Source organism: Panicum virgatum, chromosome 8N (genome assembly GCF_016808335.1).
Source record: "Panicum virgatum strain AP13 chromosome 8N, P.virgatum_v5, whole genome shotgun sequence".
In the NCBI taxonomy this organism is placed as follows: Eukaryota; Viridiplantae; Streptophyta; class Magnoliopsida; order Poales; family Poaceae; genus Panicum; species Panicum virgatum.
The window spans coordinates 32986381-33001174 of NC_053152.1; the positions used below are offsets into that span (position 1 = coordinate 32986381).

Here is a 14794-nt window from a genome sequence, read left to right on the forward strand (position 1 = left end):
GAGCGTAGGCTAGGTTAGGGGTCCTAGTGTATCTATTCAAAGCAAAGTTTATGTTAGAACCATGGTTACGGCTGCAGGTGCCAGGAAATTGGGGGAGAAGGTCCCACCCCAGGTGCTGTTAGGGGTGTTACCTCTTTGCATGAACTCGTACGCCAAACCTGAACGTCGGGGAATACGCTAACCGCAACAAAACTGTTACGGCGGACAGACAGGGTTGTCACCACCTGCTGTCTACCCCAGTCAAGCCTTTGAGCATGGTCATATCTGAAGGATCCCCCATACCCGAGCACCACACTCGTGTATGAGGTCTCTACTCTAGCGTCCCTAGGACTCCTACCCTCTAGATGGACAAGCATAACACTAGAGCAAGCCCGAAGGCACAACGAACTGGTATCCGTACCCGGATCATCTAGCCTAACCATATTCATCACACAACTCACGATAAACAGAAATATGGATTGATAAACTATCGAGATAGCATAGCAACCATGATCAAGCTCTATATTATGAATAGAGTACTGACAGAAAGAATACAAAGCCATACCGGAAGCCGAGGATTGCTCAAATACTCCGAGGACGACTTGATTCACCAAAAGGAAACTAGCCTAGCTCCACTATCCTCATCTAAGAGCAAGAGAGCCTTGAGGGAGAGATGAAGTGTGTGTGTGTGTGTGTGTGTGTGTGTGTGTGTGTGTGTGTGTTGAATGAGAGGGAGAGGGGCTCTATCCTAATCTAAGATGAATTTGGTAACAATGCTTATATTTTGTGCAATCAATTTTGACTATGATATATATTGCATGAAGAAGTGTATATGCACATACAACCCAACTTTGAAACAAGTCAAACAAATGGGAAAGTGCTTTGTTTAATTACATCAACCTTTATATGGGTTGAAGCAATCTGGGTTGAAGCAATCCCATAGAGCTTGGCTTAATCGCTTTAGGCAATCAATGCTCAAAAGAGGCTATATCCAGAGTAATGCTGATCATGCACTATTCATTAAACACCAGGTAAGGTAGCAATTCTAATTGGGTATGTGGATGATATTGTGATTACTTGGATTGACATGATTGGGATTGTTGATTTGAAGAATTGTCTTGCTTAAGAGTATGAAGTAAAAGATTTGGGGCAAATGATATATTTTGTTCAAATTGAAATCTCTGGTGGATCAAAGGGGATGTTTCTATCTCAAAGAAAATATGTGTTGGATCTATTAAAGGAGACTGAAACGCTCAGATGTCTTCCTGCAGCCACACCTATTGAGAAAAATCATTGCTTCAGTAAAGATGTTGGTACTCTAGTGGATAAAAAATGTTATCACATACTGGTTGGAAGACTTTTATATCTCTCTCACACCCAACCTGATGTAGCATATGCAGTAAGTGCGGTGAGTCAATTTATGGATGATCCTAGATCATCTCATATGAATGTCGCCTATCGTATCTTGAGATATCATAAGAGTAGCCCAAGGAAAGGGTCTTTTATACACTGTAAACAAGGAAGCATGCAGGTTGAGTGCTATACTGATGCAAATTGGGCTGGTTCTTTGGATGATAGACGATCAACTTCTGGGTATTGTAACTTCGTTGGAGGTAATTTATAAGTTGCACGGCAAAGTAAAAAGCAAAGTGTGTGGCACGGTCTACAGCCAAGGCAGAGGTTCGTGCTACAGCTCATGGTGCGTGTGAGCTAGTTTTGGCTCCAGGTTCTTCTAACTGAATTGAGATTGTTTAAAAATAGGCCCTTGATGCTATACTGCAACGACAAAATGGCTATCAATATAGCCAACAATCCAGTTGATCATGATAGAGTGAAGCATATTGAGATCTATCGTCACTTTGAGAAGTTGGATGGGGGAATAATTTGTCTACCGTACGTAAAATCAGCAAGTCAGGTGACCGATGTATTGACCAAAGAATTGCTAGAAAAGATGTTTACTGCATTTTGTAGCAAGACGGGTCTATATAATGTCTTTGCTCCTTTTTGAGGGGGGAGGGGGGCAGGGGCGGAGCCAGGAATTTGTTTTTTTCATTATTAGGGGGGCCAACCATGCTAATTTATATAAAAATTTAATCAAAATTCAAATATTCATTGTAAATTTGGGAACCATAGGGGTCCAGGCCCCTGCCCGCCCCCCTGTCTCCGCCCCTGGGGGGGGTTGATGTATATTTGTAAACTAGATAATCTATAGGGACTAAAATGTAAAGTGTTGAGATTAGATAGATGCAACCACAGAAGGATCGAGAGTGATTGATGCAGAGTTTTCCCCATTGCTTATTCTTCATGGCTATTGTTACTCTCCAATCCCGATTCCGAACCCACCACAAATCCACCCATTATTTTTTTGGAAAAGGGAAATTTTATTAATTTCAAGTCAATACATCGTGGGGATACAACTCCTTGAAATATTCCTGACCTCTGCCAGAAGACACATAGCCTTACAGGAGTTTTAGATAACCGACACACTAATGACTATCAATCCTCAGACTATTTAACCACCCATGTGCCTGGGTAAAAACATTCTTGGCCACCTGCTCCAATAATTGAGAACCCGCAACAAGCGTCTCCCTGGAAGTAGGCTGTTGTAGGGTAGCCCAAGTACGTAGCCAATGCGTAGTCATATAGTGTACTTGCAAAAAGGAAGATTGTTTGTTTTCAAATACAACAGCGTTTCTGCAAAGCCAGACAGACCAACAAAGGGCTGCCGCACCTACAAGGATAAGAGGTTTATACGGTTTAGGTATTCCATTAAGCCACCCGCTAAACAGATTGGCTATATTGGTAGGTTTGCATAGCTTCCATGCCACGTGAACTTTTGTCCATACCATCCATGTGAGGCAGCAGTCGAAGGACAGATACTGAATCGTTTCATTTTGATGACAGAAACAACACTGTTGGCTACCCTGCCAGTTATGTTTTGCAATAAATTAAGTTACCCATTAAACTTCAATAAAATCTTATGGAAAAAACGTACACATAAATTGAGAGGACTACATCTCGACTCATGGTCAGTTTGCCTCAGCGCACGAAGCTTCTCGCAAGGAATATGTCATTCTATGGAGTACGATGGAGGCTAGGAATTTATCACGCGTGAGTGCATCTTTCTCGACATAAAGCGAACAAGGAAATCTGTGGAAGCACTTTTCGAACTCTGCATACAAGCAATCTGTGGTTACTAACCATGTGGCAAGGCAGCACATATCTGCGGTCTACTGTGTATGGTATCCTGTACTCCTTTTAAGGTGTGATTAGATATATGACAAACCTCCAAGTTCCTCTAAAATTTGTAGTTTATTAGAGGTCGGATCACTCCCCGCCCCCCAAAAGATCCATTCATCTTCTATACAGTATCCATTTCTATATTTTGCGTGATGCATATATGCCATCTTAGAACTAGCAACACTCAGAATTTAGCAGAAAGTTATATGGCATACAATAGATGCATGACATGGATCGGAATTTTTTCACATTTTCCAACAAAACAGTATAAACTTTCTGCCTGTTCAAAACTCGTCGATCATTAGGTATTTAGGTAGCAACCTTCTTTGGCATATACAATACGATTCTTGAGGAGCAGATCATCACTCGATTCCTCAAGCTTTATTGAGCAGGACTGATTATTATTAGCATCTCTCTCTCTCTTCTCTCTCTCTCTAATATATACACTAGCTAACACACGACATTATAATAATAACACTATATATATATATATATATATATATATCAAAGATAACACAGCTTATGAGCAGGCAACTTGCTAATAGCTATTAGCACGGGCCGTCAACCTCCATGTTCCTGGGAGTCATCTGGAAGAAGTGGTCCCAGGCGTACTGGAAGCTGACGGTGGCCATGCTGGGGATTGCCTGCCCGCTGTTCACCAGGTAGTAGACACCTCCGTCGTCAGCACGGAACGCGGCAGGATCAACGTCCACTGTCGTGGCGAATCCCCGGGCGTCGAGCTGGACATTCCTGACGGCGCACGGGCACAGGTTCTTGAGCTCCACCTGGAACACCGTGTCGCCACCGGATACCACGACGCCTGAGTTGATGGTCTCCACCTGGATGCTCGACGTGTTGCATCGCTCGCCATTTGTTCCTGGTCACCGTATTTGTTTGGATAAAAGTCGATTGTAAAACATCTGAACTCATTGAGGATTTGAACAAATATTGGCAATTTTCCATGACTCTTGGAGTTACTAGTTAAGATGTGGACTAGATCCTCCAGGCACGGAGCTAAATTTTGTTTCTACAACAAGTTTGTCAAACCGTGAGACTAACCACTTAGCAAGACGGCGAAGAAGACAACAGGGAGGACAGTACGAAGCATGATTGCGGTGGCCATGTTTCTTGCTTGTTCTTTCTTTCGGAGACCAGAATCCTTCAGCTTGCTTTGTGAGTACTAGTGCTAGACTGCAAGTTGCTGGCCAGCCCTGGGTCGTGGTTTTAGATGGTGGTGCTGGTGCTACGCGCGGCAACGTCCTATTTATAGGCAGGCTAGGGACAACGATCGATACATTATTTGTAGCAATCTGTGTGTCCCAGCTACTATTTTGCATATACAATGGCTTCACCACATTTGCTTCGCAGCTAAGTACATCAATGTGTGTCGTTGTGAGTAGCAAAAGGGACAAAAGAGAAAAGGTGTGTGACAGGTTGCTTAGTTCCTTCCTTGCAGATCGGTTTTGGTTGAAAGAGTATCAAGTAGGGATGATGAATTGTCATAACTCGATATGTATAAGATAATAATATGGTTACTGGAAGATATAAACTTGTCATACTCTGTAGATATCAACAATTGTGGAGTTTCCAACTCCGTTAGATAATAAAGTTTTCTTTTGTTTTTTCAAAATAGTGGTTTAACCTCGCCATTATTACTAGCTAAGAACGACTCATGAATAGAAGTATAGAACACTGTACACACTTTTTGGTAACTCTATTAAACTACACACTGAGCTCAATATAACACAAGTATTTCATACACTATTACGAATAGGAATTTTTGGGGACGGCAAAAAAAACTATTTTTAATTAAGGATGGGTGTGGTACCATCCCTAATTCTCGCAGCTAATACTGTAACATGACTGACCCCAATCTCACCCTCCCCTACAAACCGATTTGTAGGGGCAGGTGATGTCATAACCAGCCCCTGCAAATCAATTTTTTAGAAAATTAAAAATATAAAAAATTAGAAAACAGAAAAAGAAAAAAGAAAAAAATATCCCAGCCAACTTTCCACCACAAGCTCTTCTACTACCACGATATAATTTTTTATGAAATATGCACACTTGCGTGAACTGGAATTTGAACCGCTTACCTCAGATCTGTACCCTCATTTCCACCACACTATACAATTGATTGTGACTTTACAAGGTACGATACTTTTGTATTTACTCTAAAATATGTTTCTAGGGACGAGTGATGTAATCACCCACCACCACTAAAAATATTTTTCTATTTATTCCAAAATTCATATAAATATTTAAATATAGAATAACAAATTGAAAAAAAGTAAAACTTCTACACTATGACCATTGTGAACTATAGATACAGAAAAAAAATATTTCAATGTATGCAAAGGTTAAGATTGTGAAAACCTCAAAATATGACTTGAGTTATATGAGATACTATATGGTCATAGCCATGTGTAGGGCACAACTACTATATGGTCATAGCCATGTGTACTTGCATTTTCTTAACATTGAAAGAAAACACCAAGGTAGTTCGTCTGGACTTGTTATTAACTAGTGTTAATGTCTCAGTGCTAAGATGAACAAAGAAACGCATCCCTGAAGGTAATGAGAAAGGAACAAGAAAATATGACCAAAATAGACATGTCATTTTGATTTACCACAATTGTTCAGCCAATTCCATTCATTTGAATAATTTAATTACTGAGACGCACATCATTGAGTTTAGCTAGTTAAGGTCCTCTATGTTTGAACCAATCTCTACTACTAAAAAGACTCTAAGCGAGACTATTTTTGGTTCGTCTTTCCGCTTTCAATCGTCCGCACTCCGCTTTCAATGGTCGCCCGATGCTCCGTGCTTTGTTTCCTCTGGCTGCTGCGCTTCGTTTCGAAATCGATCTCCACTGGTTCCGCGCCCCCACTATCCGCACGACTGCGGCACAGCCCCGCCGATCCCCGGTTTGTCGCGCCGGAGGAGTGACAACACCGTGATCGCCTACAGTTGGCACCAGAGGTGCATGTAACAGATGTGTTGGCCACCTGCGTGTGGCGTGCGTGAGAGTGTGAGCCCAAGTGGTAGAGTTTGTTACCAGCAGATATATGCCATCTAGTGTATGGAACAGAACACATGTTTTTGCTATCTGAAAAGTAACATCAAAAGGAATCAAGGGGGGGGGGTCTTCCTCCTTCCCCAAGCTACCTCGTATCTGGTCTGCTCGGGTCGATCTCACGTAGCCGGCTTGCCGACGGCAACGGGTGTGACATGTGGTATCAGAGACAGTGATCATCGGCCCTGGGTGCACGGCTTTGTCGCGAGCTGCTGCGTTCCGCCGCGGTGTGCTGGAGCCCGGTGATTTCCTCTGCTTCTCGAGTTCCGATCCTCTTCTTCCTCGATCTATGCTTGTTTTTCCCCGATCTAGTTCCCTCTCCCCGGTTAGGATCGCCTCATCGGTGTCCTCACCCCGCTCCGTCGTTGGTCCTTCCGATCGCGACATCCTCGCCCCGCCCACCGTGTTCAGTCGATGGCGGCCACCACAAAGCGCCGGTTAGCCATTTCCGTCGCCGTCGCCCACATACTATTCGTCCACGCCGCTTAGGATCTAGTTGGAGGGGAATCGTGTTGTTCTTTGTCGTGGATCATTGTTTTCGCGCTCCGTTCCGTCCTCTGCTTCTTCTCGGATTTCCTTGCTCCGGTCAACCATGGCGCCCCCCAAACCATCGGTGCAGACGGCGTTTATCCTTGACGCCATGGCTGAGTACACTCGCAGAGAGGACGAACATTGGGAACAGATTCGGTCAAGTTTGGATCTCTTGTTCGCTAGTGTTAGCGCCATTGGATCTTCCCAACAGGAGCTCCGTGATCAGATGACGCGCACTTCCGAGACGGTGGATCAGTATGCCAAGGACCAGCACATCTTAGCTCAACAAGTTGAAGCCACTGGTCAGGCAGTTGCCCGCTTGATGCTCGACATGATGTCTGATAGTGACACCGATGATCACTCTGTGCTTTCGGCGACCAGACTTCCTCAGCACCAACCACGACCTCCACCGGTGGGTGAACCTTCTCATCGTTGCGTCCCTCATGGTGTTCCATGTCAGAGCTGCGAGGGCGGATCCCTTCCCAGGTCAGTTGTGCCGAAGCTGCAATTTCATTTGTTCACCGGTGAATACCCCAAAATCTGGCGCGATAAGTGTGTCGACTATTTTCGCATCTCCAACATCGAAGAATCCATGTGGGTCACTGCTGCTGCACTACACTTCGATAAGAAGGCTGCAAAATGGTTACAAGTCTACAAGAAGACCAAGCCCAATGCTACTTGGACAGAATTTGCAAATGCTGTGGAACAGCAGTTTGGTCAGTATGAGTATAGAGAGGCCATGGACGATCTGTTGGAATTGAAACAAAGTGGTTCAGTGGAGGAGTATGCAGCTCAGTTTGAGGAACTTTACTACCAGATTAATATGCATCATAGTGGCTATGATCCAGTATTGTTCATTGCTCAATTCATCAATGGGTTGAAGTCTGATATCTGGTTAGCTGTTCAAACTCAAGTTCCACCTACTATACACCGTGCCATAATGTTGGCCAAGCTTCACGAAAGGGCTCTGGATAAAGGGAAGGACAAGTTTCAGAAAAACCAACACACTCCTAAGCTGCAGACAAACAACACCAAACCTACCATAGAGCCCAGCACATTGTGGAGGGAAAGGCAGAAAAGAGACTATTGCAAGGCCAATGGCCTCTGCTACTGGTGTAGTGACAAATACGATCCAGCTCATGCAGCAATTTGCCCCAAACGACCCAAAGCTCAGGTCAATGCCCTTTCTCTCAATTCTTTGGATGTTGAGCTGTCTGAACACATATTAGCCCAGTTAGACTTGGAAGATGCCCTAGCACAAGATTTTTGCCAATTATCCTTAAATGCCTTAGCTGGGACAGATCAAGGACAGACCATGAAAATATCAGCACTGGGAGCTCTCACAACTTTGTCAGCTCTACTTTTCTGCAGACAGTGGGACTTGTCCCTGTTCCATCAGCTCCTCAACAAGTTTAGTTAGCCAGTGGAGCCACACTAGTCACTGACACCATGGTCCCAGAGCTAAAAATGGTGGTCCAATGGACACACCCTAGCCACTGATATGAAAGTACTTGATATCACCACTTATGATGCAATTTTGGGGTATGACTGGTTGAGTTCTCACAGCCCGATGACATGCCATTGGGAAAATAAAACCATTGAGTTTTTGGATCAAGGGCACAAGATCAGATTAGTGGGCCATCAGACTCACGAACCTACCATTCATCAGATGTCTCTGCATACTCTACACAAATGGATCAAGGGTAATGCAATCTGGGCTATGGCAGTGGTGGACACTTTTCCTCAGGATTCTCTTTCTTCTCCTCCTGACCAAGTACACCAGCTTCTATCCCAATACCAAGATGTCTTTTAAGACCCTAAAACACTTCCACCACAGAGATTCCATGATCACCAGATCCCTTTATTGTCTGGCACAACACCTATTAATTCAAGACCTTACAGATACTCCCCACTTCACAAAACTGAAATAGAACGTCAAGTCAAGGAACTGTTGTAAGCAGGTCTAATTGTCCCCAGCACAAGCCCATCTGAAATAGAACGTCAAGTCAAGGAACTGTTGTAAGCAGGTCTAATTGTCCCCAGCACAAGCCCATTTGCTTCTCCAGTTTTGTTGGTCCAAAAAAAGGATGGCACGTGGAGATTTTGTGTCGATTATTGAAAGCTTAATGCTGCCACTATCAAGAACAGGTTTCCCATGCCAGTGATTGAAGAAATTCTGGAAGAACTAGCTGGTGCCACATTTTTCACCAAACTTGACATGAGATCAGGATATCATCAGGTCCATATGAATGTTCAGGATGAGCACAAAACTGCCTTCAAGACACATTATGGACATTTTCAATTCATAGTAATGCCTTTTGGCCTCACCAACGCCCCAGCCACCTTCCAGTGTCTCATGAATGACATATTGGGACCCTTTTTGCGTCACTTTGTCTTGGTGTTCCTAGATGACATTTTGATTTACAGTCCCACCTTGGATCTTCATCTCAGTCATATCCAACAAGTGCTGCAGAAGCTGAGAGACCATAACATTTTCCTCAAGGCCAGCAAGTGCTCTTTTGCTCAGGAAACACTAGAATATCTGGGCCATATCATTTTTGTAGCAGGGGTGGCTACAGATTCCTCTAAAACTGATGCAATGGTCAATTGGCCCATTCCACAGATAGTCACTGAGTTGAGAGCTTTTTTGGGTCTTACAGGTTACTACAGACGCTTTATCAAGAATTATGGCATTTTGGCTCACCCTCTAACATAGTTGCTCAGGAAGAAAATGTTTCAATGGTCCCCTCAAGCACAGTAGGCATTTGACAACTTGAAGCAAGCCATGAGCACTACTCCTGTATTGGCCCTTCCCAACTTCTCTCAACCTTTTACAGTAGAAACAGATGCTTGTGATGATGGAATAGGAGCTGTTCTCTTGCAAAATGGATAGCCTATTGCTTTTCCCAGCAAAGCCTTGAGTCAACCACATAGATCCCTGTCTATTTATGAAAAAGGAGTTCCTTGCTCTGATTATGGCTGTGGAAAGATGGAGACCTTATCTGCAGTTGCAAGAGTTCATCATCAAGACTGACCATAAAAGCCTCTCCTATTTTTCAGAATAGAACCTCCACTCTGAGATGCAAAGAAAGGCTATAACTAGATTAATGGGCCTGAAATTCAAAATCATTTACAGACAAGGCAAAGAAAATACTATGGCTGATTCATTGTCTAGAGTGGGCCACCTTATGTCTTTACAGGCAGTGGCTTCCATTCAGCCCACCTGGGTTCAGGAGGTCATGAACTCCTATGCAACAGATCCTAAGGCTCAAAATCTGCCCACCAAACTTGTTGTCCAGTCTCCTGATGACAATGGTTTTCTTTTACACCAGGGCATCATTAGACATCAAGGCAAAGTGTGGATTGGGGATAACTCTACATTACAAACCAGACTGATTGCAGCACTGCATTCCTCTCCAATTGGTGGTCATTCAGGTACCAATGCCACTTATCACAGACTGAAGAATCTTTTTTCCTGGAAGGGTATGAAACAAGATGTGGATAGTTTTGTGAAACAGTGTGTGGTCTGTCAGCAAGCCAAACATATTAACACTTTACCTTCTGGTCTTCTTGCACCTCTGCCTATTCCTGAGGGAGCCTGGCAATAGGGCTCCATGGATTTCATAGAGGGTTTACCACTGTCTCACATGTTTAATGCCATCCTGGTAGTGGTTGATCATTTTACCAAGTATGCCCATTTTGTCCCTCTTAAACACCCTTTCACAGCTCCTCAAATTGCCCAATTGGTGTTTGACAACATAGTGAAACTTCATGGATTACCCACAGCCATTGTGACTGACAGAGACAGGATTTTTGTCAGTGCCTTTTGGAAAGAGCTCTTCAAATTATATGACATTCAGCTCCAGCATAGCACAGCCTATCATCCTCAAATGGACGGCCAGACTGAACGAGTTAACCAATGTCTCGAGATGTATCTTCGTTGTGCTGTCTATGACTCCCCCAAGAAGTGGCATTCCTGGCTGGCATTAGCTGAATTATGGTACAACTCGTCTTTTCACTCCTCTTTACAATGCTCTCCATTCATGGCCCTGTATGGGTATGAACCTCGGATTGGTGCCTTACCTCAAGTTCCTGAGCAAACAAGCAACACTGTGACTGACTTGGCCACTGAATGTCAGTTACACCTTGAAGCCCTGAAAGTTCATCTGTCTGCTGCCCAAAACCATATGAAAACTCAAGCCGATAAACACCGGGTCGACCATCAGTTTCAGGTGGGGGACCAGGTATTTCTGAAACTATAGCCATATGCTCAGTCATCAGTGGTGAACCGTCCATTTCCTAAGTTGGCATTCAAGTATTTCGGCCCCTACAAAGTCCTTGAGAAGATCGGTCCTGCAGCTTATCGTTTGGAGCTGCCGGATGGGAGTTTGGTGCATCCAGTCTTCCACATTTCCCAGTTGAAGCCGTTTAACCCCAAATTACACGCCGGTATACTCTGACCCCCCCCCACTACTTACTAGTCTCAGTGCAGTGGCTCTCGCTCCTGAAGCTGTCCTCGACCGTCGCCTCATCAAGAAGGGCAGCTGGGTGATTGTACAAGTTCTCATGAAGTGGAATCATCTATTGCCATCCTCCGTAACATGGGAAGATTACTATGTCATCAAAAATCGTTTTCCTACAAGTCTTGCTTGGCGGCAAGCAAGCTCTCAAGCGGGGGGAGATGTCACGCCGAAGGAGTGACAACACCGTGATCGCCTACAGTTGGCACTAGAGGTGCATTTAATGGATGCGTTGGCCACCTGCATGTGGCGTGCGTGAGAGTGTGGGCCCAAGTGGCAGAGTTTGTTACCGGCAGATATATGCCATCAAGTGTATGGAACAGAACACATGTTTTTGCTATCTGAAAAGTAATAGTGAAAGGGATCATGGGGGTCTTCCTCCTTCCCCAAGCTACCTCGTATCTGATCTTCTCGGATCGATCTCACGTCGCCAGCTTGCCGACGGCAACGGGTGTGACACGGTTATGCCCGCACGACTGCGGCGCAGCACGCCTTGCCGCCTTCGCCCCCTCCCTCCGCATTCTCCTCTGCATGCCGTCATCGCCCCCTCTCACACCATCATCCTGCCTGACACCCGGTGCTCTCTCCCTCGCCCTCCCCGTCATCTCTGACACCGGTGCTCTTTCCCTCACCATCCTCCTCATCTACGGACGTCCGCCTCCACCACGACGCTGGAGTCCTCGCGTAGCTCCGAAGCCCGGCGCCCTCCCCTTGCCCAGCCTCGACATTCGGCGCTCTCTCCCTCCTCTCCGACTCCTCTACCATGAGAGCCAAGGCCGCTCACCTCCGCCCGTCCGCCGTTCCACCAGGGTGCGAGCTGCGCTCGCTCGGCATCCTCCTCCGCCCCCGAACACCTACCTGTGGTCGCGCCGCCATGATCGAAACCGGTGGCAAGGGCAGGCAGATCCAGTTGCTGCGGAGAGGAAGGGGCGGAACCGCCACCACTGGAGGTCGGGACTGCCTGCTCGCCTGCCATGCCGCCGCACCGAGGATGCTCAAGGTCGCCCAACCTATGGTCGCGCCGCCGTCCCCGACTCACCTGACGGTTCCCAGCCGTGCCCGACCGGAATGAGTTCCTCTGACGTAGACTTCACAGAGACGTCGTCACCGACATGTGGGCCAGTTCAGTGTCTGGGCCTGCCAGTCAGTGACTATGTCACCTGACTTTGACGTCAGGTGAGCCTCATCATGCCCGATCGTCTCAGCACCAATTCTTTCTGCCGGCAATCTCCATCTTCATCTCTACGCCTTCCTCCAATCTTCACTATGGTATGCGCTGGAGAGCCCAACTTGAAGGAATAAGTCGTGTACTCTGGTCTTTGTGTGGGACTGCAGCATCTCAGACCTTGCATGGTCCTTGCTGCGTGGTGGTTGCTACAACTACAGCACATTGGCATCTTAGACTAGCTTTAGCTACTAGAGGACAATATCTAGAGGACAACAGTTAGGACCTAGTGGACAACATCTTAGACTAGTCCTTGGCATATGCTTTGGCTGCCCTGCAGGTCCTTGTATAAAAGTGTGGCCACCCCTCCCATTTGAAGGCATGGCATTGAGTGTGAGTGTGAATGAAAAACCCCAGAAAATTACCCCAACACCCAGTGTCATCCTCTCAGCTCATTGAGAGTGAAAATTGAGCTTCTAACATCTAGTATCAGAGCTGTACTTTCCTGTCGGTTAGACATCTCCTGCTCTTCTCCTTCCCAAGCAGCCCAGACACTCCCAGCAGCAGTTAGCGCAGCAGCACCAGTAGCAGCAGCAGCACCTGCTGCAGCCCCGGTACCCCCTTTCTCACCCGAGCAGACGAGCAGCAGCTCATCTGAGGCTGCGTCTTCTCCATGCAGCAGCCCCTTGGAGGCACATCATGTCTGACACACCGTCTCGGCGCTCGGTCGCCTCGAGCGCATGACATCACCGTGGCACAAGCCGCAGCAGCAGCGACGAGGGCGGCCAGGCTGGCGGCAGTGGAGTTTTTCGGCGGCCAGGGCTGAGGTGGAGGCAGACGAGGCGAAGGATGCAGTGCGTGCAGTAGAGGTCGAGGTTGAGACCTTGCATGACAGCCTCTGCGGTTCCAACGCCAGCGACACCACCGCCGACGGGGACCTTGAGGAGCTGGAGAGGGGGAGGGCGCGGGAGTTGACCGCGTGGTGGGCAGCAGCCCACCTCGGCGGCGGCGGTGCCCTGGAGATTTCCCGCGGAGGCCCGATTTCCCGCGGGCCCGGTGGCGGCGGCGTGCAGGGCGGCCGCGCCCTTTGGCGGCGGCGCGCAGGGCGGCGGTGGCATGCAAGGCAGCGGCCGCGCTCCTGGTGGCGGCATGCAGGCTGACAGCCACGCCCCTGGCGGCGACGGCGCCTTTGGATGGGGCGTGCGCGGCGGCGCCGCCGGCTACCACGGACTCTAGGCGGTGGTCCGGGACGTTGGTCCTGACGGCGAGTGGCTGACCCTCACCAAGTCCAACTATGTCGAGTGGGCTGCGGTGATGAGGGTGAGGCTCCAGGTGCGGCACATGTGGGATGTCGTCCAGTACGATGACGTCGACTACGACGAAGATCATCGGGCGTTGGATGAGCTCATTGCAGCAGTCCCTCCCGAGATGCAGTTCTCGCTTTCCCAGATGGAGATTGCCAAGGAGGCTTGGGACACCATTGCTGCGGCTCGCATTGGTAGTGACTGCGCCCGCAAGTCCACATTGCAGGCGCTTTGCAAGGAGTGGGAGAACCTGGCCTTCAAGCCAAGTGAAGATGTCGATGACTCTGTTGCAGAAGATGGTGACGTTCGGTGATGACACCTATGACGAGGAGAGAGCTATCAAGAAGCTCTTCTGCTGCGTCCCCGAGAGGTACAGGCAGACTGCTCACTCGATAGAGTCTCTGCTGGACATCTCAACCATGACGATCGAGGAGGCGATAGGTCACCTCAAGGTCGTCGGTAGTGACAAGCCACAGCCTCCCTCGGGAGGTATCTCCATCGGCGGGAAGCTCCACCTCACTCGGGAGCAGTGGGAGGCTCGGCGTGGTGACGGGAAGAGGGGGGAGCCCTCTTCCTCGACTGGTGGCCGCAAGCGCAGCAAGCCGCGCAGGGGGCCCGGAGGTGCCCAGGCTGGAGCACAAGGGTACGCCGAGGGCGGTGCCCGCAGAGGCGCTCAGGGCGGCGCCGCCAATAGGCCCAAGCCAGCATGAGACGACGCCTGCCACAACTATGGCAGGCCCGACCATTGGGCCAAGGACTGCCCGCAGCGGAGGCGTGGGGGCCAAGCCCACATCGCGGAGACCCAGCCGGATGACACCGGGCCATGGAGCTGCACCCGGCGGCACCGTCTGCCACCACCCTACTGCACCTCGATGAGCCACATGCCTGAGTCCTCCTCGGAAACTGCTCCTACGACGACAGGATCGACGGCTGGTACCTCGACTCCGGCGCCACACACCACATGACCGGACGGCGGGA

The 14794-nt window shown here is 48.0% G+C and overlaps 1 protein-coding gene across 1 annotated transcript; it reads right to left on the minus strand.

Annotated features, from left to right (window-relative positions):
• Positions 1-3500: 3500 nt before the first annotated feature.
• Positions 3501-4462, minus strand: LOC120686096. The gene is made up of 2 exons (XM_039968252.1): positions 4279-4462; positions 3501-4096 (listed from the first exon to the last, which is right to left on the minus strand). Exons 1-2 carry the CDS (start codon positions 4340-4342, stop codon positions 3768-3770), a joined length of 393 nt encoding a protein of 130 aa, XP_039824186.1. The 5' UTR covers positions 4343-4462; the 3' UTR covers positions 3501-3767.
• Positions 4463-14794: the final 10332 nt, after the last annotated feature.